The sequence below is a fragment of the Macaca nemestrina genome, chromosome 7, assembly GCF_043159975.1.
Source record: "Macaca nemestrina isolate mMacNem1 chromosome 7, mMacNem.hap1, whole genome shotgun sequence".
In the NCBI taxonomy this organism is placed as follows: Eukaryota; Metazoa; Chordata; class Mammalia; order Primates; family Cercopithecidae; genus Macaca; species Macaca nemestrina.
In genome coordinates, this window is record NC_092131.1 from 13,784,376 (window position 1) to 13,810,482 (window position 26,107).

Sequence of the window (26,107 nt, forward strand, 5' to 3'; positions counted from 1 at the left end):
CCCAGAGGGAATTTCTCCAGCCAGTCTGCCAAACAGCTCTGCTTCTGAGGTTACCACACAAGCCACAGATACAGAGACATAGCAGCCAGTGAGGCTTCTGCTGTGCTTGAGAGCCTAGCTGGAAGGCCCAGAGCCCACCTGACAGCCCCTCAGAACAGCCAAGGTGTCATCCAGGCCATGTGTGTGTCCGTTCACACCTTTCAGTTGGGAAACAGGGATCCTCTGGAGACTTGTCTGGCAAAGATGATGCTATTTACAAATCATGTCATGTGTTCCCCCACGCTTCCAGTGTACTTCTCATAGACCATGGTGGGGTACTGAACAAATTCAGAGGTGATGGCCAAATTTACATTCCTGTGAAAAAGTGACATAATGACTTAGCCAGAGCCTTTGGATCCAAACTCCAACTGAGGGCAGCATGGACACCAGGGGCCCTGCTTGGAACTAAAATCCCCTGACATCTAAGAGTGCTATTGGCTTTTCACGAAGGCAGAAGAGTGACACAAATCGGACATTTGTGTCAAGAGGACTCTGAGGAGTCTGCTACCCAGTCCTTGTGTAGTCAGGTTGTCAGCAGACTCACGCAGCAGCACCAATAGATTCCAATAAATCCCTGCAGAATGAAACCTGTGAGAAGGTGGCCTTCAATTAAGGAGGACCCCAAAGGGCAATTCCACACGCTGCATTTTCCATTTCCTCCTACAGAGAAAGAGAGGTTGCTAGCAGCACCTCCGCCCAGCCAGGGTGTGGGGCCTCACTGGTGCCACCGCGCCAGCCAGCCCACGGATGGAATCTTGAAGGTCCTGAGGCAGCAAGGTGAGGGGCTTATTTAAGGGGCATAGCCAGGTGGCCGAATGAGGACGCTGCTGGCCTGAATTCCCAGGCAGTTTCCACAGCGGAAATCTCCCCACTGCCAACTTACATGGCTTGTCTGTTCTTTCCCACCTACCCTCTGACCAGTCCATAAAGAGAGCAGAAGTGGGAAAGGGAGAAAGCAGCCAGGGGCAGCTTGCAAAGCATCTGCTCTGCTCAGCTGGGTCCACGGCTGTGCGTGCCGACACCTCTCTCCGTGAAGTACCCAGACTCCACTTCTAGGATTTGCTGGGGATGTTGGGACAGCTGCAGCTTCCTGGTCCCAGACAGAAATACACAGATTCTGCTCCAGACCCTAGTCTTGTAAGCCTCTGTCCAGGTGGGGCTGACAGCAGAACCCTGAAGTCTCATCCACCAAAAATCAGGCAGTTCTGGCCCTGAGAGAGGTAGAGGGGCCCCAACAATTTAAGCTCCTGCTAAAGGCTAAAGGCCCTTTTCTGGACTTTGGCAAAAAAAGAAAGTCTTTTTTTTCTCGTTAAGTTAGGGGTAGGAAAATACATCCATCATGAATGTTTGAAACCACACCGCAGCCCTCACATTCAAATTGACCTCAACAGGCCATCTGCCAGAGCCCAGTCCAACAAATGACTGGACTGGACTCTGTAGGCCTGGTAAGTCACTTGCATTAAGACAGCTAACCTTGAGCTTTTCCTCCCCCGCAGAGAGGCACTGCCCCTGGTAAAGAGAAACCAGAGGCCCCATTTTTCTACAATGCAATGTCAACATAGGCAGGACCCTCCTCCAGTTGAAGAAACAATTCCAGAGAGGGCAGGTAACCCACCCAGGCCTCACAGGGAACTGTCAGGGGCCCAGTTAGAAAGCATTTGATCCTCCATTAAAATAAATACTAAAAATACCACCAAGTTACCACAGTCCATAATGGGTAGGCCTCGTTCCAGGGGCTTTGCCCAAAAGGCTGCACATTTTCTTGCTACAGTCTAAATTGCTTAAAAAATTGAAGAGCCGGAATGTTCCATTCAGAATGCAGTCCCATTAGGTGACAGGTTCCACTGCATGGCCTAAAATTAATCAATGTTTATCGGCTGCATAAAGGATGTTGTAGTGGGATGTTTTATAGAGCAGGTAAACGGAAGGGGTGGCGGCCTCAGGGAACACGTGGTGGTTCAGGGCGGTATCCATCTCGTCCACGTACTCCACCTGCAGGGCGATGCTCAGGGCCTGGGACAATGCCGTGATCTGGATGTGGTCACACTCCGTGGCCATGGGCTCCACTTCCTGCAGGGAGCCAAAATGAAAAGAAACCAGCTTAGGAGGGAGGCCTGGCAGAGGATAAGTGAGTTCAACTCTGGCTTTCAGGGTCATGGTCACAGCCTCTGTGCTGGGACATCATCTTCACAACTTCCCATGAGTTGGGTATGGACATTCTCATGTCACACAGGAAACAGCCTCACTGAGAGGCAGCATAGCTAGAAATCACTACAATTGGCAAGAATCGAACCTGGATCTTTTCCATTCTAGACCTTGTTGTTACACCTGAGAGCAGGCTACTACTTTAGACGGCTCTGGAAAGGGGGCAGAAATTTTTCAGGTTGGGCATCAAAGAATCTTAGAGATAAAAGGCACCCTGACATCCAGGGGTGCCTTTCAAGCTTAAGTGTTTGCAGAGGCCAGGCTGGTGAGTGAGGGTGCCAGTCCGGATGCTGCAGAGACGATGGAAGAGGCAGAGGCGGTGGCAAGCAGGCATGCGTCCCACATAGAGAGGGCAGCTGCTGCTTAGTGCCTGCTGATACTGTCCTGCACGAGCAAGGGCCTGGGGGCTGGATCTTCTGATTTGCCAACAGAAATCCAAATATTCCTATGAAAAGTGCCTAATTTTCAAATATTGGCAATTCTTTCGGGTAAATACCACGCATCATAAACACGTCAAGCAAATGTAACTCTTGGACTGTGACTCTGCGGTTTTGTAAACAGGCCAGTCCAAATCCCTTATTTTTCAGATGGGAAATCTCCAGGGAGGGAAGTGCCTTGCTTCAGGCCACACAGCTCAGGCAGCTCAGGTGAGACCTGTCTGCAGCTTGCTGACCTAGCTCTGTTTGAATTGCAAGGGCAGTCGTGACACCCAAGTCCCTTGGCTAGAGATGGGTGCTGCAGTCTGTGGGAGAGGGCCACAGGAGCAGAACCCGGGGCTGGGGCTGAGACCCCAACACCTACATGAGTGCAGAAGTCTTTGATGTCCATCTCCTCATCAATGAAGTGCCGGAAGAAGTCTGCTCGGTTTCTGATGAAGGCCGATGTGAGCAGGCGCAGGAACTGCACGATGTGGTCTGAGGCACTCTGGTCGTTGAACACCTTCAGCAGGCTGGACACTGAGCCGTCTTTCTCTACCAGTTCCACCACACTGTAAAACTGCGCCGCCCGGCCCTCAGCTAGGGAGGCCAAGCGAGCCCCAGCCCTCCCTCTGCATTCTCCCTCCGCTCCCTCCCTCTGCGTGAAGCCCTCGCGTGCATTTTCATTTGTAGATTCTCAGGTTGAAGTAGAAAATCAGTCTGAGATTCTGCCTAAGCTAAGTAACCCAGGGTTAGCAAGACTTTGTAGTTTGTACACTAGGCCAGAGGCACGTCTAGGGAGCGGCAGTTGGGTCTCCCTGCCATGACTACCTGGGTTTGCATTCTCACATGCACACTCAGAGTGGCAAGCGTCAGAGTCCTCGATCCCACCCCTTCACTAATTGGATAGGGAGGCACAAGGTGGAGATGGAATAGGGTGGAGGACGTGCCTCCTCCCAAAGGGAGGGCAGGGCCCTGGGCTCCCTGTGCCCACACACCCCCACAAGCAGGAAGCAACCCTCTGTCCTTCCCCAGCCCGGAGAAGCAGAGCTGTGGGCTGTGCGGGGCTCCAACCAGTGCCCGCTCCTGTCTGCTCTGCCAGTGTGGAAGGAGGGACTAGGTGAACTCACAGCATTGAAGAAGTTTCTGAACTTGTGCTCCTCAAAGCCAGCAGCCAGAAGGTCATTTGGGGTCTGCAGTACGCGTTCTTTGAACCTACGGGGGGGTAGACTGAGTGTTTACAGGGAAACACAGCGAGTGTGCTGTGATTGTCAACTGTGCATCCCCCTCTCAACCCACTGCGCCCACCAACCTCATCTCTAGTCCCCGGGCCCTGGTGACTGAGCTGCATGGTGTGTGTGTGCATGGTAGAAAGACGATATGACAAGGGCGTGTGTGATTTTGCATCTTTTCCAACTCCCTACTCAGTGACCTCATGAGGGCAGCTTGACTCACTCATGGTAATATTGAATACTGACACCGCAGCAATCGACTGACAACACACACCAGGCCTCCCGCACGCCCAAAGCCGGCTGTTAAGCATCTGCCAGCACCAAGTCACCCTTGGGGACCCGCTCCACAGGCCTTTGCTCTGTGCATGCTGGGTTGTTCCTCTCTGCACCCACTGCAGGCCCCCTCATGGCACAGCCCCTTTCTGGGACCTGTCCTGGTACCCTCAGGGAGCATGGCAAGAAACCCAGGCCTGGGCCTGGGCCTGGCCCTGGCTCCAGGACACTCCAAGTTTAGTGGCAGCAATGAGGTATGGAGGAAGGGCTGCCTCCCACAAGGACCAGGTGAGCGGCCCTGGGTGACTAGCTGGCAGGCGCAGAACACTAAAGCCACACCTAGTTCTCCAGCCCCTTACTTTCCCTAGGAACGGAGACGAGGCTCTCACAGGACCCAAGAGGCGGCAGGTTTCACAAGGGAATACAGAGGCCTGGGCCACCTCAGAAGTTGCTGTGCTCCGGAAAAGCCTAGTGCCTTGTAGGAGGACAGGGGGCGGTGAGGAGGGAGAAGGTGGTGGGTGTGGACGGAAAGCCAGTCTCCTAACTCAGAAGTAGGAGTGTTTGCCTAGACGCTGCTTGCCCCTGGCTGGTCCCGGCATATCTAAGAGTCCTGCCTGGGCCAGGACTAGATTGTCCTGATTGCGGAGTGAGGTGCCTGGATTGGAGGGATGGATCCTGTGCTGACTTCTAGCCGCAGTCCCCTCCAGCCCTGTCAAGTCTCCCTGTGGCTTTTGGCCATAGGCTCCCCTTTGGCACAAGTGTGGATGGTGATGACGCCTTGACTGCAGGGGTGCTGAGGGCGAACGGAGGGCTGCCCGGGAGGATGAGGCCTCCACTGCGGTGGTACCTGCTACCTAGGTTTCCCCTCCGGGCCACGGCAAGGATCTGATGGTCAGTGCTGACTAATGCCTCTCGCTCAGGAGCCACCCTCATCAGCACCCCCGTTCTGTCTACAGCTGTGGCCTAGGTGGCCCATGGCCAGAGTACTAGAAGCAGCTCCAGGAAGCAGCTGCAGTCCTCCAGGGCCGCTCCAAGGGCCCGCACCCTCTTCGGACCACTCTGTCCCTGCATGGCCATGAAGTGCACTGCTCTGCTCCCAGCTCTCCTGCCCCTACTCCCACCCCCAAACCTCTGCCTCATTCCACATTCTTTCCTTGCCAGTGACTTGTGGGCCCCTCTGTGCCAGGCACTGGGGACACAGAGATAAGCAGCATGCGGTCACAGGCCCTGTTAGAAGGGGGCAAGCCCCCAGGCCAGGACATGCACCCCCAAGAGGCAAGCCAGGGATGTGGGGAAGGATGGCACTGGGGTTCGGCAGGGGGGCAAGTTCAGACAGCTGGGGCTGCACACAAGCCTGTGTGGGACCTCTGGCAAGTCATTTGACCTCTATGAGGCTCTGTTTGCTCATCTGTAAGATGGGGTAGTAACAGTGGCTGCCCTCAAAGGAAGCACGTGTTCTCCAAGCCTCTGGCACACAGAAGCACTTTGCATACTTCTAGAGCAAGTATGCAAGATCCAGGGCTGGAACAAGCATACTGCTGCAACACGCTTGCTCCAGCCCTGCAGCAGCACTGAGCAGAGAACAAGTGTCTGCCTGGGTGGCTCTGGGCTCGCTGCACACAGGGAGACAGCAGGTTGTGGAGGATGCATGACGCAGACAATCAGAGCTAGCACAGAACACCCCAGTCAGTGTTCCAAGTACTCACGAGTCAATCACTTAATGTCCATGACAGGGCTATGGCCACTGTTCAGCTGGGGAAAGGAGCTACAGAGGAGTGAGTGAAGCAACCTGCCTGGGGCCCGAAGAACCCACAGCCAGGTCAGAGGCAGGGCTACCTAGGCCAAGGCAGCATCAGGCGGCATGTCATGCCTGCAAGCTCTGGTATGTGTGGGATAAATGGGCCCTTGTGCCTAGACCTCAGGGTGGGCAGGCAATGGGGTAGGAGGGGCAGGGGCCTGGTGTGGAGGGCCTTGGTGTCAGGGGTTTCCACTGCTCCTAGAGGTCAGGAGCATATTTCAAGCCTGTGAGTGACATGGTCTCGGTTTTTGTGTAAGAAGATGCAGGCTGAGGAGGGAGGACCGCCTGAGCCCAAGAGTTCGAGGCCAGCCTAGGCAACATAGCAAGACCCATCTCTTAAGAAAAAATAAAGAGAGAAAGAAAATGTTTAAAAAAAGAAAGAGAAAATGCTGGTGGTCTCATGCAGCCTTGTGGTTTGACTTACCACCTGTGTGCCCCAGCTTGCCTGCTGAACGCCAGCCTCATACCTCCAGTGCCCACCAGACACCCCCACTCTATGACTCCTGGACATTTCAGACAGCATCGCAAAACACAGCTCCTGATCTTCCTCAGCCCTCTCTTGCAGCAAACGGCTTCTCCATCCTGCTAACTCTCAGGCCAAATCTCTGGGAACCATCTTTGACTCTGCCATGTCCAACATGTGAGTCAGGCACGAATCCTGTCTTTGCCACCTCCACAGGTGTCTAGACCTGCCCACTTCTTGCCATGCCCACTGCATCCACCTGCTCACGCCATGGCCATCTCCTCCTCTGGATCTCTCGCCAACCACATCTCCCTGGCCGTGTCTCCGCCCCCATCTGTCCTGCACACAGCAGCCAGCAGGGCAGGTCCCCGTGCTGCACAATCCTTCGGTGGCTCCCGCGTCCTTCAGGCTGAAAGCCAAGGTCCTTAGAAAGGCCTGAGGTGCTATGTGCCCTGCCGCCCTTACCTCTCCAACCCTACTTGAAACAGACAACGCTAGACCTTGCACTCCTCGGCCTCCTTCCTGCTTGATTTTTCCCACAATACTTATCACCATCTGACACCTCAAACATGATACTCATGTACTGTCCATCTTCTCCCATTAGGACGCAAGCCCCACAAGGCAGGGATTTTTGTCTCTCTTGTTCACTGCAGTATCCCCACAGCCTAGAGCAGGGTCTGAGCATGGCACCCTTGTGTGCTGACGAGCAGGGAGACAGGACAGAGGAAAGGTGAACAGAGCACGTGGGCTGGTGCAGAGAGAGATGCAGGCATTGGGCTTGACCAGCATCACCCACTGAGTCCTCACAGTAGCATCCTGAAGTGTGTTATAATGTCCACCTTCCACAGACATGAAAACTGAGGACCAGAGAGGTCAGGTCACTTGCCCAAGGTGGCACAGCAAGTAAGCAAGAGAGTGAGGTCTGACCTCAGAGCCCAGGGCTGCTGCGTGGCACAACTCCAGGGCACATGGGTCATAGGGAAATGACGTTGGGGTCATAATCCCTGCACTGTGCTGCGCTGGTTCCCACAGGGCTCTGAGAAAGTTGGGGAGGGGAATGGCTTGAGATAGCTGACTCTTCATCATAAGGGGCTCTGCCAGTCTGTCACTGGGGAAACAATCTGAACGGTTCAGCCAAGGAATAGATGGCTCAACTTCTACCCTCTTTGAGATCATCTATATTTTGAACAGGAGATGATGGCCTTAACCTAGTAGTTCTCAACCAGATAGGGTCAACTTTTTTTCCGCCAAAAGGAGATTCTTGGCAGTGTCTGGAGGCAGTTTTGATTGTCATGACTTGGGGAAGGGGTTACTACTAGTATCTCATGGGTGGGGGCCAGGGATGCTGCTAATGAGCCTACAATAGGACAGCCCCCACCATGAGCATGATCTAGCCCACAACATCAGTCATGCCGCTGGTGAGAAACCTGCCTTAGCCAAAGAAGTGCTCTGTGACCCACTGCCCCCCGTACTGTTTCCAGAGGGCATTTGGGTGCGGGTCTCAGATGAGGAGGGCCCACGGCCCTCACCAAAGCCTCTAAGGGCTCTGAGACCCCCAAAGGTTAAGAGCCAGGTGGGTCTCTTAGCTCCTTGCTCCTCAAAGCGTGGTCTGAGGCCCAGCGGCATCAGCATCTCCTGGGAGGCAGTGACGAAAGCAGTCCCGGCTCTGCCCTGCTCCCCCTGAACAGGAATTTGCGTCCTAGCCAGGTCTCAGGGGTTTGTTTGTCTTTGCTTTTTGTATCTTGCTATGGACTAGAGAATCAGGGGCCTTGTACAAATGTTCAGGTATGAGAAACCCTGAACTAGCCGAGATGATAGGGGCAGCTCTGGACACAGACCTTCTCCAGCATGACCTCAGGGCCAGGCCCAGACAGCTGAATGCCTGGGTCACACACACTCCAAACCAAGGTCAACAGGAATTATGCCGAACACCGGGGCAAAGCTTCTCTTTGTTTGTGTTTTCTTTTTTCAGATTGGGTCACGAAGCACCTGCTCCACGCGACTTACCTGGGCTGACCCAGGCCTGTGGTGGAAGCAGAGGCTGGAAAGCATCTGGGAGGCCACAGATTCCATCCTCCACCCCTTGGCTGCCTCCAACTCCACCACAGCAGGCAGCTGGGCTCCCCCAACATCAAACGCCTCTGCCAGGCAGCCCTTCAGCTCACTCTCTGGGTTAACCAGCCCGAGGGTAACAAAAACCTCCGAGAGACTTGGGGCTGACCTAGCACAGAGAACATAGCCTTGAGAGCCCAAGGGGCCCCGGCACTCACTTGAAGATCTCCCTGCTCTTCCCCAGCAAGGACTCCAGGTAGGAATAGCCCAAGGCCCTGTAGAAGCAGTTCCCATCCCCTTTGGTCTTGCGGATGGCAGTGAACCTTTTGCTGAGTTCCTGAAGGGGACAGAAAGAAATGTGGGCATTTGCACCAATAATAGCTCTGTGTGGTTTAGGTGCTGGGACTAGCCAGGTGCCCCCCATCTCTCCCAGGAAATGCCTGCTCCCTCCCTTCAGGCTGCTATCCCCTCAGCCTCCCACCCTCGTTCATCCCCCTGATATAAAAATACACTGCATTGTCCTGTGTGTCCGTCCCTGCCCCCCGGCAGCCTACAGTCCGGGAGGGAAGATAGATAGTTAGACAGTGGCACTGTGAGGACAGAAGGAGTGCACGGCTGGGTGCCACAGGGCAGTGGCATTACACTGGCTTTTGGAAGTTGGGGAAGCCTTCCTGGGGGAGCAGCACAGAGAATCGGGAGCCGGCAGAAGTAGGGGTTGGGGGGTTGCATGTGTGAGCAGGGGAGGGAGGGGTAGGCTCCAGCTCCACTCCTAGCAATAAGTAGGTGTCCCTCTGAACTGGCCTGGAATCCCCTTTCCTGCCTCATGGGACTATAAGCAGCATTTTGACAGCAGAGGATGGTTTTCAAGGGGTCTGGGAGTTCGTGTTCCCCCCATAGCCATGAGAAGGCTCAGAGCTGACTTGGGCCCACCTGAGGCCAGCTGGCAGTGGGGAGGCAGGGACTCTCTGGAGCCCCTGGCTCTTCTCCCAGGAGGGCTCCGGGGGACACGAAAGTCAGCGGGCTGCAGAGCCCAGCTCCTGTCCTGGAAGTGCCCCTGCAGCGGCGTTCCGATCACATGATGCCCACACCACTACCCCTGGCTGCTGATGGACATCTGACCCAAGCTGGACCCATCAGAGTCTCTGAGGATAAGTAACGGGGTCCAGCAATGGTGCTGCGTGTCTGAGAGGAACTCAAAGAGAAGGGCCTGTGGGGCCAGTGCCAGAGCAAGCCTGTCCTGCAGCGAAAGGAAGTCCTGCAGAGTACAGAGAGCAGCCGGGGCCTGCTGCCAGAGGGACAGAGTGGGTACCCAGCTCCTCCGGCTACCCACGGGTCACCGCTCCGTGAGCGATCCCTGCAGCCTTCCCACAAATCCCTTTAGCCTCACTGGAGTACACTTTCCCTCCAAGAGGTCTCCTGGCACAGCAGTTATGAATGTGGCTTGAGACTCGGCTGCCTGGATTTAAATCCCAGCTTGGCCACTCATGAGCTAAATGGCCACAATTTAATTTCTGTGCCTCAGTTTCCTCAGCTGTAAAATGGGCGTAATAAAAGTACTTACCTCACACGAGTTGTAGTGAAGTCTCAGTGAGTAAATAAAACATTAGGATAGTGCTAAACTTTTAAACAAAAAATCCTTTTTTTTTTTTTTTTTTGGAATGAAAGGATGTATTGCTAAGGCAAATGTCCAACATCGAAATATCCTAGGAATCCTTTCATTTGCCCAGGAACCTGGCCCAAACTATTGGCCTTCAAAGAGGCATCACCTTTACACTCCCAACTCCAGCCTGTTTATTTTAGGATGCTTTTCTCCCTGCCCTCTGCCTCACCTCGATTTTCCTCCGGTAAATCCTGTTTTCAGGATGGTCCCGAAGAATGGATAGAATGTCACATTTTTCTGATATTAGGTTGAAAGATGTTTCACTCTGGAAGATAGGGAAGGAAGAAATACTGTGACAATTTCAAAAGCAACGGATGGGACTCCACAAGCTGGTGGCCTCTGAACTGCCAGTTACAGACAACAATGAATGGGACCTTCCTACCTTCTCATGCTGGGAGTATGTTACCAACATCCTAGACGCCTGTTGGGATCGCCACATTTCTAGGACAGGGATCGTCAGGGTCAGGGCCATCGTGAAGAGATAGCCCTGGTTATAAGGAAACTCATCTTGTTATTGAAGCCTGATTCATTTCACAGAATGTGTACCTCGAACCTAATGAGCCTTCAGGCTTGAGGATAAGGCCCTTTGTCTCCTTCCGTCCCTCCTCTCTCATTCATGCATTCATTCATTCATTCTTTGATTCATCCAACAATTCCTGAACATCCACATGCCCAGCACTGTGTCACATGCTGGAAATACAGAAGGAGGAACGTCTAGCACTCCCCCACCCACAAGGCTCACAGTCTACAGAGAAAAACAATCAAGATAGGGGGTGATAAGGTCACCAGAAGAGGCCGCACTGTGTGGCACTGGTACACGGAGATGCCAGGGAAGGTGTCAAGAGATTGAGCTCAGGGAGCACAGGGCGGGAGGGCATCTTCATGCACCACCTAGCGGAGAAAGTTTATACTACAACCCAGCTCTAGGTCTAGGTCAATTCCAACCCAGAAAGACAAGCCTCCTACAGGCAGGGTCTCTCCAGGCCTGCGAAGAAATTGGCGGGCCGGGAGGAGGCAACTGCAAAAGGAAGCTTCGGGGTGAAGGAAACTGCAGGAGACACCTCGTTCTAGCAGCCAGCTCCCCGTGGGCCTGGTCTCCGCCTTGTGCTATCTTGTCAGCAGGGCTCAAACAAGCGAGAGCTGCATCTCTAGCCTCCAACCCACCCAAAGCCGCTTTGATTGCAGCATGAACATACTGTGAGAGAAATGGTGTTAAAGCCACTTACAGTTTATAGCTTAAAACAAGTGAGGCTGGCTGCTGCACACAACCAGAGGAGACCATTTTTATGCAATAGAGTACTGTGGATGGTCACTGTTAATTGGGATTTTTGTAAATAGAAATCTAGTTTTCCATCCATTTATCACCATCATTGTTGACATGCAGTTGTAACTGGCCTTTTTCATGTCACATTGGCCACAGTGGCCTTCCCTGGTAGCCTCTCAGCCTCATCGCTGACTAGATAATGATCTCAACCCAATACCATCCTGCTCAGATAGGAGTCCTCTGACACTACAAACCCCTTTCTTCACCTGAAGAAATAGATCTGGATTTTGGATGATTAGCTTTTTCCAAAGCTCAGCACACAGAAGCAGAAAGCTGGACCATGAGACTGGATAATGAGGCCTCAATGACTTTTGTTGCTCCTGCCTCCACATGGGACAGACTGCAAACTTCCATCTGGCCCTGACCCTGCATCCAGTATCAGGTCAGGGGTGAAGCTGGGACTGGGCAGGGGTGTTTTTAGGGGGCCTGGATGACAGCTTGTCATACTGTCTGCCATCTTCCATTCACCAAGGGCCTGGCACAGAGCAGGGGGTGAGATATTCTTCAAACAAATGAATAAAAGCTACCTCCTCCATGAAGCCTCCCTGATCTCCTCACCTCATCTGAGTCGGTCCTGGGCTCTCCCTTGAACTTACACTTTATTCCGTTTCTCCCTTTCTGGTGGCACCAAACATGATCTCCCCCAAACATGGGATTCAGGGCAACTTCCCAGAAGAAAGCTTAAAAACAGAGGATGAATCCATTGTCCTAAAGAACTGGATGGGCTGGCCGGGCGCGGTGGCTCATGCCTGTAATCCCAGCACTTTGGGAGGCTGAGGTGGGTGGGTCACGAGATCAGGAGTTCAAGACCAGCCTGGCTAAGATGGCGAAACCTCGTGTCTACTAAAAATACAAAAAAAATTAGCTGGGTGTGGTGGCACGTGCCTGTAATCCCAGCTATTCAGGAGGCTGAGGTAGAGAATTTCTGAAACCTGGGAGGCAGAGGTTGCAGTGAGGCAAGATCGCACCACTGCACTCCTGGGCAACAGAGCAAGACTCTGTCAAAAAAAAAAAAAAAAAGAACTGGATGAAGAATGCTTCCAAAAGTGGAAACAGGGCATGCAAACACTTGGGGGGTTGGAAGAAGGGATTCTGGATTTTGCTTCTAGAAGCTTCCATGCTGTACCCACCCTTGTTTGCTAAATTAATCCAGCCCCAGACTCCTTCCTTCCTTCTGCCCTGACATCATAGTGCGGGCTGGCAAAGCAACAGGAAAACCATCAGGAGGAATCAGGTAACACTTGGGGGCAGGTGCCGAGGGCTTCTGCCTTATCAGCCGCGACCCGTTTCCTCCCCACTAATGGAATCCCACAACACAATGAAAAATGACTGGGTAAGTCACAACAATCCTACCTCTTTCCCATTTTCCTAGCTTCCCTTGCAGCTATGGGCAGTCAGGTAGCTGGGGTTGGCCAGCTGGACCCATGAAAAGTCTGCTGGGGACTTCTGGGGAAGCTTTTGGTTTTGGATAAAAGGAACAGAGATGGGAGTGTTTTACTTCTTCCCGCCGTTAGTGCAGATGCAATGTCTACGGCAGCCACCCTGCGAGTGTGAGGCTGAAAGTCAACACATGGAAGATGATCTGGCGATCTGCTACCCTAGGCCCAAGAGGTATGAGGTGATAACAGGTGCCATTATTGTGCACATACTATGTGCTAGGCTCGGGGAGAGAGGCTGACATGTCCCCATTATCTCACTGAATCCTCACAACTACCTCCTGAGATGGGTATTATGCCCATTCTACTGACAAGGTCACGTGCCCTGTGCTAAGAAGCAATTTTAGGCAGATCTATCTGACTCTGAAGCCCATGGAAATTCTACCATGCCAAACTGCTAGGTAGGCAGAACGCAGAGGTCTTGAGGGATCAAGGCTGCTAAACACAAAGGGACATTCCACGCAGGGCAGCCCAGGGCCTTCTTATCAACAGGCCAGGTCCCGACCTCCTGCCCCTGAGGCCTCCCCCAGGAAAGTTCTCCATCCAGCTTCTGATCCTGGGGGCTCAGTGTCCACAACAGAGTTTTCAAGCCCAAGAGATGCTCATCACAGGTGGAACAGGACACGATTTACAGGCAATATCCAGACACGGCGGTAAAATACATCAGTGATATCTGGAAGGAAAGTGATTTGCCTTTCCACTTCCTTCAAGTCTTCTAATTGTGTCAAGGAGAAAGACAGCCTCTAGCATACCTTGAACTCCTTTCTACTTTGCTAGTCTCTCTTCTCCAGATTGGGCAGGCCTCTGACTCGGAGTTTAAAATCATTCCATTTTCATTTGTGTTTTTTCTTTTAACTTAAACCAAGCCAGATTTATTGACTTCAAAGGCAAATTTATAAAAAGTTAACATGTTTTTGTCTATTCTAAATCATGAAAGATTGACATTACTAGCATAATAACAATTGCTAGTTGTACAATTAATTTGGCACTCATAACTGCGTGCTAATACAGCAAATATTCATAGGATTCTGTACGTTTCAGAAAGAAAGCTCGCTCTCTGCTGCCTTGCGTGGATGGTAGGAGGACAAACAGGTAATACTGAAAAGCAAGCGCACCTGCTCTGCACTCATGCACCCTCTGACTTCATTCCAAAGTCTCATTATTTATCTAACAATTTGTTTATACTATATAAAAGTCTTGTTGTTTTTATAGACAGCTGACTTAAAATGGTGGCTTGGGTCTTTTTAAATCATAGATCAAACAGTAGAACAACTATATTTAATACTGCTGGTGTGTGGACTGCCCAAAACCAAAACCAAAATGGCGGAAGGAGGACACAAAATCTGTTACATTTCCTCTGCAGTGTCTGAGAAGGTAATCAACGGAGGAGTGGAATGGATTTAAGCAATTAATCTTCAACATGCAGAGATAAGTACTTCAATGCAGAAAACTGCCATCAACAGTTAAAATGAGGGGGCCGGGCGCGGTGGCTCACGTCTGTAATCCCAGCACTTTGGGAGGCCAAGGCAGACAGGTCACAAGGTCAGGAGATTGAGACCATCCTGGCTAACACGGTGAAACCCCGTCTCTACTAAAAATACAAAAAATTAGCCGGACGTGGTGGCGGGCGCCTGTAGTCCCAGCTACTTGGGAGGCTGAGGCAGGAGAATGGCGTGAACCCAGAAGGTGGAGCTTGCAGTGAGCCGAGATCATGCCACTGCACTCCAGGCTGGGCGACAGAGCGATACTCCATTTCAAAAAACAAACAAACAAACAAACAAAACCAGTTAAAATGAGGAATATTTAAAGGTGGATTAGGAACGAGGGTGGCACCTATGCCAGGAAAGTCAAGTTAGGTTTCCACTTGCTCTATTAACATAAACTTTGCATTTTTGACAAATCTACTTAAGCTCTTTAAAATAGCCAAGTTAAGGGAAAATATTACATAGGGCCGGGTGCGGTGGCTCACATCTGTAATCCCAGCACTTTGGGAGGTCGGGGCAGGCGGATCACAAGGTCAGGAGTTCAAGATCATCCTGGCCAAAATGGCGAAACCCCGTTTCTACTCAAAATTCAAAAATGAGCCAGGCATGGTGGTGGGCACCTGTAGTCCCAGCTACTTGGGAGGCTGAGGTAGGAAAATCACTTGAACCCAGACGGCAGAGGTTGCAGTGAACCGTGACCACCGGACCACTGCACTCCAGCCTGCGCGACAGACTTCATCTCAGAAAAAAAAAAAGAAAAGAAAAGAAAAGAAAAGAAAATACTACATAGCGATTCAGAGTCCTCTCAGCTCCTAAGAGCTGAGCTCACCATACTCTCAGGACATGCTGTGGAAACCAGCCTCAGGAAGGTATTTTTTCAGGTTTTGGTCCCCTTCATCCCTGATCCCTATTTCCATTCCTCCATCCCCCCTTGCCTCTATAGGTAGTTTCTATGGCATGTCTTTCTAGATATATTTGTTTTTTATTATGATTATAGTAAAACATACATAGCCTAAACTTTATTATTTTTATCCATTTTTAAGTACACAGTTCATTGGCATTAAGTACATTCACACAAGAGTGCAACCATCGCCACCATCCATCCCCAGAACTTTTAATCTTCCCAAACTGAAACTCCCATACCCATTTTTTTCTTCCACGTACTTATGATGAATCTCTACTCATTAAACACTAACTCCCCATCCCCTTGCCCCCAATCTCTGGCAACCACCTTTCTACTTTTCTGTCTCTAATGAATTTGACTACTCTAGGTACCTCGTATAAATGAAATGCATCTGCCTTTAAAAAAAATACAGACTTGTAAGTATGCGTGCCTTTTAAGTTTGCATAATATTAGTCTATAGATATTCTGGAGATTTTTTTCCCTTTACTCCACACTATTTAAGAGCTACCCCTGCTTACAAATGTCTCACGGGTGGGCTACCTCCATCTGCAGGTGCAGGTGATGGAACCTTGGGCTAGCTCCAGGGCCCCAGGGGTCCCAGATGTGCTTATTAGGGGACCTAGGGACAAGTGGATTCTCACTTTGGCCCTTTGAGTCCCCACCTGGCACCTCCAGAATGATCCAACTCCGCCCAAGTTGGTCCCCTGCCACTCCCCACTGGCAGGGCCCTGGCCACACCCCTGGCAAGACCAGAGACTCAAGCTCCTGGGAGAACCCCAGGCACACCCTCGATTTACTAGCCCATAAATCAGGCATGAGGCTTGACCTGGCTGGCTCTCATTTGTAATTGCTTTTTAAACCATGGCGGAAAATTTCCAGGATGTTATGGAGAAAGGACAGGCCACATCTTGACAATGTCCTGTCAGACCTAATTAGGCCACCTAAAAGGACTTTAGCCCTTTAATTGCTGGTTTGCGAGTAGATGCTAATTAATTAAGTCAGATAGCACTGCGGCTTGGAAACAGATTTAGCAGCTTGCGTTGAGGAATATATTTCAAAGTGAGAAAAGGATGTTCTTTAATCACTGCTTTTCCCCAGTAACCCTGGGAACTAGCAGAAAGCGCTAGGACGTGGGCTTGGTGTTCAGACTGGCTTTGAGTCTTTGGTGGGAGACGGTATTACATCTGTCTGCTGGTCCTTCCTCCTACATCCCTGGAACACCGGCTGAGATGAAAGAGCCAGGGTATAAACTCCCACCATGATGCTGGAGAGCTTGCCCTTGATACCCCATCCCTAATCCATGGACCAAGCCCTACCTCCAAATTTAGGGAAAGTACAAGTCCCCACTTTCCTCTGGTTTTCCCTCCCAAGCCTCTGTATATACCTGAAACCTGCCCACATAACCCAAGGACTCCTCAAGCAGCCCGCAGCCATGGGCCCAGCACTGTGGACTGCTCCAGGGGCTGGAGGAAATGTCCCTTCAGATGTGTACTCAGGGGTATGATATATGACATATGTATGCATGCAGTGCTCAACGTTGTTGTTTTTTTGGTTTTGAGATGGGATCTCACGGTGTTGCCCAGGCTGGTCTCAAACTCCTGGGCTCAAGCAATCCTCCCACCTTGGCCTCCCAAAATGCTGGGATTACAGGCATGAGCACCTGGCCTCAGAGGTTTTGTATTGATGAGGTGAGCGATGATAAATGTTTGGAAGCCATGGATTTAGGGGCAGCCAAGTGCCCTGAGTTTCCCGTGGCTGCTGTAACAAATGCGCACAAATGTAGTGTCTCAAAACAACACAAATTTATGATCTGACAGTGCTGGAGGTCACAAATCCGAAAGGAGTGTTGCTGGCCTAAAGCAAGATAGCGACAGAGCTGCGTTCCTTCTGTGGGCTCTATGGGAGAATCTGTTTTCTTCTTCAGTTTCTAGAGGCTCCCAGGTTTCCTGGCTTACGCTCCCGCCCCCCTCCCCCCACATTACTCTGCCTTGCTCTCATAAGGACACTTGTGATTATGTCATTGCGCCCACCTGGATAACTCAGAATCCTTAACTGAATCCCATCTGCCAAGCCCCTCTCGCCACGGTAACATAGTCCCAGGTTGTGGGGATTAGGACGTGGACATCACTGGGACCATTGCTCAGGCTTCTACATGTCCCTTGTCTGCTGCTCCACTAAGAAAAGTGACAAGACCCTGCAATGAGGCTTCACCCCCTGGGTCAGTTCTTGGTTGGCTTTGCAGAGCCCCTGACCTGGGCCCTGGCCTTCCCTCTTAGAATATGCCTGAACTCATACAGCATCCTCCCAACAGACCCTCACAGCTTCCTCTCTGGGCCTGACCTCTCCCTAGAGCTCTGACTCCACAGCCACTCGCCACTCAGAAGTCTGAGAACATTACTGAATTAGCATGTCCCTGACTGCTCTCCTGCCCACCTCGCCCCCCACCCCCCACAGGCTTCTCCAGCTCCCCAGAATGCCCCTCCATCCAGGCAGAGCTCACGCTGAGACCCAGAGGTGCTTCTCCACTCCTCTCTCCTCAACCTCCCCATTGGTCCAAGCTGCCATCATCTCCCCCCAGGGAGGCTGCACCAACATCTGCCCAAGGACCTCCTGGCTTCCACTCCTGCCCCCATCCCAGTCCATTCTCCACAAGTAGCCGATACAAGCTGCTTAGCCAGCAAGGGCGTGCCTTCCTCCACGCCCTCCAGTGGACTCCCTCACTTAGGCCAAGACTCAATCTTTTGACAATGACCTCCCAACTCTGACCCCATGTGGCCCTCTCTGTGTTCCTTCACAAGACACACTCATTCTTACCTCAGGGCCTTTACGCGGCTGCTCCTTCGACCTGGATTCTTCCTCTGCCTTTCCCAAGATGCAGGTGGAGTCACCTCCTCAGAAAGGCCTTCCCTTGCCCCTCCCCATCCCTCTCACCTTTATTTCTTCAGGGCATGATCTAATAGGCTCGCCTGTTTACCCGCGTGCTGCACGGCTCCCTCCACTGCAATGCCAATTCCATGAGCGCAGGGACTTTGTCTGCCTGTCAATGCTGGCTTCTCAGTGCCTGGCACACAGCCATGTTCCAGAAATGTATACTGAGTGTTATGGGTTGAACTGTGTCCCCCCCACCAAAATTCATATGTTGAATTCCTAATCCTTGGTACCTTAGAATGGGATCTTATTTGGAAACAGGGTCATTGCAGATGTAATTAGCTGAGATGAGGTCATGCTGGAGTAGGGTGGGCCTCTAATCCAATACAACTGGTATCTTTATAAAAAGAGGAAATTAGGACACAGACCCGCATACAGGAAGCACACCCCATGAAGATCAGAGTTCTGCAACCACAAGCCAAGGAGCTACCAGAAGCTTGCAGGGAGGCCTGGAACAGAACCTTCCCTAGCGCCTTCAGAGGGAGCATGGCCCTGCTGACACCTTGATCTTCAGCTTCCAGCCTCCAGCACTGTAAGAATCCATTTCTGTTGCTCTACACCACAGTTTGTGGTACTTTGTAATGGCAGCCCGGGAAGCTCACACACTGCATGAATGAATAGACAGATGCATGCACGGGACTAGCCAGGCTCTGACTCCAGCCTGGCTACCTCCAACCCTGTGTCCACTTCATTGTCAGAGAGATCGTCCGAGTCAACCATCTCTCACTTGTCAAAAATATGTTATGGTTTCCCTCTTATTGGTGGAATAAAACCCAAACCCCATAGCACAAGTGAGGCCCTGCACAGAACATCCTGATCCCACCGAATTTTCCAGACTCAATTTCCCTGCCTCCCTCAATCTCCTTGCATCTTCAGAGGCTGTTTACCTTTCCCCATTCTTGACCATGCTTCAAAGCCTGATAGCCCACTTTCCCCCCGCACCCACCAGAAGGAATGTACCCTTCCCAAATCCTTCTTGAACACTCATATACATCCTTCAACTCAGCTCAAAAGACCTCCCCCAGCTCAAAAGACCTCCTCTGCAGAACCTTCCAACACCCCCACTCCCTCAGAGCATATTGACCTCTCACTGTGCTCCCAAAGTCCTTAGGCCTCTTAGGCCATGACCTGTAGCTCAGACACTGCTTGTGTCCAGCTGTCTTGGCCAGCAGGCAGTGAGGTCCTAGAGCGGGCGGGCACCTTGTCTTTCTCATTAGTGTCACAGTGCCCAGCACAGGCCTGACAAAGGCGCCCACTGGGGACCTGTTTGACAAATAACAGAACAAAGCACAATAGGCCCCTGTGGTTTTCCTGCTTATGTCTGATTCATTCATTCGCCAAACATGAAATGCACCTTGAGTGCATGAGACTCCTCGCTATTTGCACTCCCTGCCAGAGGCCTGGTCCTTGTCTCACCCCTACCTTCCCAAGGGGCTTTGTGTCTTCCACGGGGGGCCCTTCCTCAAGCTTAGCCCAGTGATGTAGAAACAGGAAAGCAAAGAAGATGCTGTATTTTCCAAGGATATTCCTTCTGTCACACACACACACTCACCACCATCCACACAATGCAGGTTCAACATAAAAACCCACCATGCACTACAGGGCCCAGTATGGTCCCCACATGCAGTAGGTGCTCAATAAATGCCACGTGAAGGGAAGGGAACAGACAGACCCTGCACTGCCTCCACCCCTGTGATTCCCAGACAGACATCCTATTTTAGTGGGTTAATCACTTCATCCATTGCCAAGGCACTCAAGCCCCCGGTGAGGTGTGAGGGCTTTGGACCCCACCTGCCCTCTAACTTCCAGTCTCCTGAGTTAGGGCACATAGGGGGCAGAGTGAGCGGCCTCACTGCATGGCACAAAGAGCGGCTACCGCCTCTGCTGTGCTCTCAGCTGCCGAGTGGTGGCCAGAGGGCATGCCAGCCTCCAGCTCCCGGGTGGCTAAGCCCATCATTACCCCAGCTCCATCCCTCCCTGGTGGGTGATGCAGAAACACCTGGGCTGCCTTCCAGGAGCAGCTCAACCAGGTAAACCCTTGGGCACCAAGTGGAAGCAGGAAGCTGGTGCTTCCAGATGCCCCAGAGGCCCCCAGCTACGCCCCAAGCTGGCTTGGCAAGGACAGTCCCAGCTCGAGTGCCCTGGCTGCCTATGCCACACCCAGATCATGCCAGGCCATGACCAGGCTTTGACCCATGCCCCAGCCTGGCAGCATCCTGCTGCGGTGACCCATTTTCCTGCCCAGTCATAGGAGAGAGGAGGCTAAGCTTGAAGAACCAGGCATCTGTGCACACCCATTTCCAGGACTCTGTTGTCACAGGAAAAGCTCCAGCTAATCATCTCACATGGTTCTCACAGCAGCCCATTACAGATGTGCAAAACGGTGCTGAGGGGGAGAGTGGACCAACCAAAGCCTCTTTGCTTTCCAGGAGGTGGAAGTGAGACTTGAACCTGGGGCTGTGTGGCCCCGACTCAAGCCACTCAGCCCTCACTCCACAGGCTCCCCCCTGCTCAGGGTTGAAGGGTCTTAGGCAGCCATCCCACCCAGTCCCCTGCAGGATGCCTGACCCCATGGCAACCTGGAAGGTGAGCTGATGTAACACAAAGAGTACTGAACTGAGAGTCCAGAGGCCTGGGTTCAAGTCCCAGGACCACCACTATCAGTACCAGCCCTTCCCTGTCTGACCTCAGTTTCCCCACCTGCCCAAGCCCAGGGTTAGCCTGGCTCAGAGGGTCTCTGGGCCCCGTTCTGTGCAGACAGGACTCTCCATCAGGGATTCCTGAGTATTTTCTTTTCCCCGACCCCTAACTCATGTGCCTCACAACTTAAGGCAACCTCTCCACGTGGGTCCCGACTCCAAAAATGGAGACGGACTAGTCGCCCGCAGGGACAGACGATCTGGTCCCCTGTGCAACTCCTAGATCCCCTCGTGGGGTTGGGGCAGGGGCCAGGAGTGGGTTGGTCTTTGACGGCTGAGCCCTCGGGTGGGAGGGGCCGTGGACTGCTGACTGGGGGGCTACTTAACAAAGAGGAGGCGACCCATAGCGCTGCAGCCTCCCTGTCCCTGCTTCCGTCGAGGGCGCCCACCCAGCGCCGTCGAGGCGGCGCCCAGGGCCAACTGGGGCGGACACGCTGGGGGCGGGGACTCGGGGCCGAGCTGGACCTCCTCAGCTGCACGTCCACGGGGGACAGCGGGGCGCGACCTGGCCCCCAGTATCCGTCCGGACTCCGTATTTCAGGGGTTCGGAACGCGGCGGGGGTGGTCTGGGGGCTGAGCCTCGCGTCCGACCCCCGTCCCGCAGGTGCACCCGCTCCGACAGCGACCCCGCCCACCGCGCCCCCTGCCCGCTCCCCGTTCGCGATCCCCCACGATCACTGACCATAGTGACCGGAGCCGCCAGGCCAGGTCCCGCCCCAGCGAGGAGCGATCCGGTGCGGGAGTGCCGCGGGAGGCGCGGGCGGGCTCCGCCGCTGGTTCGGTGGCGGGGACCTCGAGGGCGTGGGGGCGGCGGAGAATACACCCGACCACTCCGCAAACCAAAGGTTAGACCTCCACTGTGTCCCAGGAAGACACACGCCCCGCAATTGACGTCTCAGGCGGGCAATCAGGAGCCGGGATGCAGGACGTCATAGAAAGTGGGTGGGACTTCACGCGCCTTCAGCCTATGCTTTAGGGACCATTTGACAGGATGCCTCCCCTTTTTAAAGACACAGAAAGCTTTTAACTAGCAGAGGAGTTAGCTCAACCCAGAAAGACAGGTCCTCGTTTGCAAAGGCTGAAGGGCTTTTGCGCAAACCTAAAATTGGAGTCTTCTGAAGGATTAGCTGGCCCTCATTAATTCATAAACAAGGTCACATAAGTATAGTTTGCACAAGATCAGAGGATAGGCGCTTAGGGAACACGTGTCCAATAACATTAAGTATGGCTTCTACATAATATTTTACCCTCTTCTAACTCATGAATCAGTAGGTTGCCACGCACCCAGTTAATGTTTGTTGAATGAATGAATGTCCAGGATCGTTGACTCTGTGGCTCTGGAATTGTAGGGATATCCGTGAACCATGTCTAGATGACTCATCTTGCCTACAAGCTCATTATTAATGGACATCAAAATAGGAATATTTATCATTCAAAGATTCATTCACCAGCCCTTGAGTCCTGGAGGAGCTGCTTTGGGTGTAGTAGGGAGAGTTTGTAGGGAAGGGGGGCTCAGTGCATTGCATGCATCCACTTCACAATATTAGTATTTCCAGGAGTGTGTATTGAGCAATTCCCCTTCCTGCTGCTGCCCCGCCCCTCCCCCCCGCCACAACTCTTACTCTGTAAGTCCCAGGCACGAGGCTAGGCTCTGGGCATACAGACATCTGAGTCTTCCAAGCATGTATCATGACCTGGGTAGGGAGTGTGGGGTCAATGGAGGCTCAAGGAGCAGTAACAATAGCATCTAACTTTTTACAGTTATTTATACAGTTATGCAGAACACCTACTATGTATCAGGTGCTATCCTGAACCCTCCACATATACGGAAGTATCTTGCTTAATTTCCTCACAACTGGTTTATGGGGGTAGGTCCTGTTATTATTATCCCTATTTCACAGATGAGGAAACATTACAGAGAGTTTAAGTTCCTTGCGTAAGTCACATAGCACTCAAGTGGGATTCAGTCCCAGGCAGTGTGACTCCAGAGCTGGTTTCCAATTCACTCTGCACGTGACTACAGGGGCTGTGTTACCTGCCCCCACCCCGACCCCCGTTTGTTTTCAGGGGGTTTCTCCTCTTTGTTTTTTACAGCCAAGAAAGCCAGAGAGGTGACAGGAGCAGCCCAGTGCTGCTGAGCTAAGAAGTGGCCTGGCTGGGCTGGATCCCCAGACTTCTGACTCCCCAGCCAGTGCTCATTCCAAGGCATGTTATCTTCCCTCTGCGGAGGAATGACTGAGCCAGGTTCCATGGTATCTGGGTGAGGGACATGGGTGAAGAGTCTCTTCAGCCAAGGTTTTGATGAGCCCTCAAGTTGGGCTGCACTGGGCCCACTCTCAGCCCTTCCTCGGGCCCCAGCAGTTCCCCAGCCAGCATGGAAGTGTGGAAGGAGCACTGGGCTGGAGTCTATGAGGAAGTCTGGGCCCCTGGGCTCTGCCACTCACTGCTGTGTGACCCCAGGCAACGCCCAGACCCTCTCTGGTCTTCTGGTTCCTCACTCAGTGAGAGGGTTGGACAATCTGGGTGGTTAAAAATGTTTTGTTTTGTTTTAGTATTTGTAGTAATGAAGGCTTTAAACACACACATACACACACACAATCTTACAAGAATTACAAGAATCTCAATGTATGCGTAACAAAGTATTTCCTCAAATTTAGCTCAATTAGCAGGGAAAATGTAATTTCCTTAGTCTAACTAATCAGGATTCTTTGTAAGCTCTCTAAATCCTGGTAAGAAGAGTAAAAAGTTGCAGAAGGGTTCAGTGGGTTTTCAAGCTGGGTCCGCATTGAAAATGTGGACGGCATCTTTAGGGGCTGCCCATGGCAGGGGATCCATGTGATCTGTCTGGAATGAATTTGCTCCCTTCTTCCTGCACCCCTTCTCCCTGTTGTCCAGGTGTCTGGGTTGAGGGATTGGGGAATGGCGGCTGTGGCTTCACAAGTCCAGAGAAGCAGGAGGCTTTGGGTGTCCTGTCTTCCAGCAAAGGACCTGCATACCTGAGTGCTGGATACCCCAGATTTGGGGGCTGGGTTCTGCTGCCCATGCCACTCATGGTCTGGCCCTTCTCAGCCTGGTCAGACCCAGAGAGCTCTCCCAGGTTGACATCATCCCATTCTCTGTAATATGGCCCTAGCCCACCTTTCTCACCTTCTCTCCCTGACTTCCCCACTTGTCCAATAATACATGAGTTTACAGGGTTGGCTTTGAGGGCCGGGAAACTTCCTCGTGCTTTTGCACCTCTACACACCTTTGCTCCTCCTGGAATGTCCACTTGTCAGATATCACCTGTCCTTCAAATCCTGGGTCCTGGTCCATGAAGCCTTCCCGGATTGCCCGGATGGTCATGAATCTCTTTGAATCTCCTCAGTATGTCTGTCCTCCTTTAGTGCTGATCCTTTGCTATTGGGATTTGGAGGGAGCAGTAGGCCATAGTAATTATGAGTGTGGGCAGCGGAGTCAAGTATGCTTATGTCACCCTTTCCATGACATTACTCCTTGAGCAAGTCACACCCCTCTGGGCCTTGGTTTCCTCGACTGTAAAGTGGGAGTGTTCATTCCTATCTCAAAGATTACATGAGATGATCGTGAAAAGCACTAACATTGTACTTGACATTCAGTAAGTGCTTAATAAATGTGGGCTTTGCCTGGTGGCTTTTCGAGCCTGAGTCTCCTTCCTCCTGGTGTGACTAAGCCTACAGGGGACTAGGTCACCATGAGGCCTGAGACTCGCGGCTTCTGTTAGCTGGTATAGATTTGTGTGTGACAGGGAGGAGCCCCACCAAGGATGGTGTCTGGGTGCCTGAAAAGGGGGTTGTCTACCATTCTCCTAGATCAATGGAATGGAGCTATGACGGAGGGATTTCAGGCAGCCACACCATGCTGGCAAGAGCGGCCATTTTCCTGATGCTGGTTACGTTGTGCAGTTTTATTCACTTGACAACGCCTTCCCCACCCCGCCAGCTGCGGGCAGGGTGCTTGGTAGGAAGACCAGGCCCCCAGGATGTAAAGCACTTCACCTCCAAGCAGAGCGCAGGCTTGACTCAGACTTTGAATTTCCTCTGCTGGGTGTGTCAACATTCTCCTCCTGCAGCCTTGATCTGGAAAACTTGTTGAGATACAAATTCAGGTGTTGTTTCACTGCTGGGAAAGATCAGAAAGAAGAAGAGCTAGAACTAGCCCTCCGCTCACTCCTCCCATGCCTCAGTCCCAGGGAGCAGAGCTGGGGGCTGGCCCTGGAGCCAATGGCTGTCCTGGCTCCCACCCCCAAGGGCAAAGGTGAGAAAGAGGCTTTTGTTTTTGAGAAAAGAGGATCATTCTAGGAAGAACAGTGGATTGGGGAGATTAGGGAATGGGGAGGTGGATCCAGCTGAGTAGGGAGAAGTTTCTGGAACCCAGGAAGGGCAGAAGCAGGTGTTCTAGGACAGAGGAGACTCGTAGTGCAGTACGGTGACTCCTCACTCACAAGCCACTTGTTGGATCCTGCGAGGACAAGCCTGTATTGAGTAAAGGAACTCGGGTCCCTGGCCTGGCGGGGACTCCTTTGTCCCTCCCTTAGAAGCACGTTTTGGGTAAGGGGTATAGCAACAAGGCAAAAGGCATTCATTCAACATTCCACAAAGAGTTACTGGACATCAACTATGTGCCAGGCACCCACTGCACATCACTGCATGAAACTGACGGAAGTCCCTGCTGTCACTCAGCTTATATCCTCCTGGGGAAATAACCCCCAATTGTTCTGCACTAAGTTGCCCCAGACCATGCCACCCCAATGGGGTTGGGGGTGAAGATGGGGAGGGAGTTCCCCCAAATAACTGAGAGTTAATTTTCCACTAGCCCAGGGATACAGGATATACAGTGAGTTTGTTTTTGAGAGGAGAAACATAAGAACTGTGGGATTTCTTGAACCCGCAGAAAGGGTCCCAGAGGAGGCATGAATGGCTTTTCAAGTGTGAGGCAAGAAAATCGGGAGGAGAAGTCATTTTATAAGGCCGGGTTAGGACCATGGCATAACCCCCTCTTCAGTTTACACACAGCCCCAGGAGGGTAATAGATGGGCCCGTTTTCCAGCCAATCACCCCTTTGTGGGTTTCCCCAGGGCCTGGGTTTTGAAAACTAGCATTTCTCAGCTCACATGGCAAATGCTTGTAACCCATCCAGCCTCCTGGGCTGGGCAGGAAACCATCTCTAGTTTCTA

General features: G+C 52.2%; 1 protein-coding gene and 1 long non-coding RNA gene across 2 annotated transcripts; both read right to left on the reverse strand.

Moving 5' to 3' along the window:
- Window positions 1-1,893: 1,893 nt before the first annotated feature.
- Window positions 1,894-21,798, reverse strand: LOC105467510 (OTU deubiquitinase, ubiquitin aldehyde binding 2). Its single transcript, XM_011717138.3, has 6 exons — window positions 21,596-21,798; window positions 10,308-10,403; window positions 8,697-8,815; window positions 3,791-3,875; window positions 3,046-3,240; window positions 1,894-2,109 (listed from the first exon to the last, which is right to left on the reverse strand). Exons 1-6 carry the CDS (start codon window positions 21,596-21,598, stop codon window positions 1,903-1,905), a joined length of 705 nt encoding a protein of 234 aa, XP_011715440.1. The 5' UTR covers window positions 21,599-21,798; the 3' UTR covers window positions 1,894-1,902.
- Window positions 15,698-19,292, reverse strand: LOC139364201 (uncharacterized). The gene is made up of 3 exons (XR_011625596.1): window positions 18,101-19,292; window positions 17,317-17,460; window positions 15,698-16,510 (listed from the first exon to the last, which is right to left on the reverse strand). It is a non-coding gene; the product is annotated as an uncharacterized lncRNA (long non-coding RNA).
- Window positions 21,799-26,107: the final 4,309 nt, after the last annotated feature.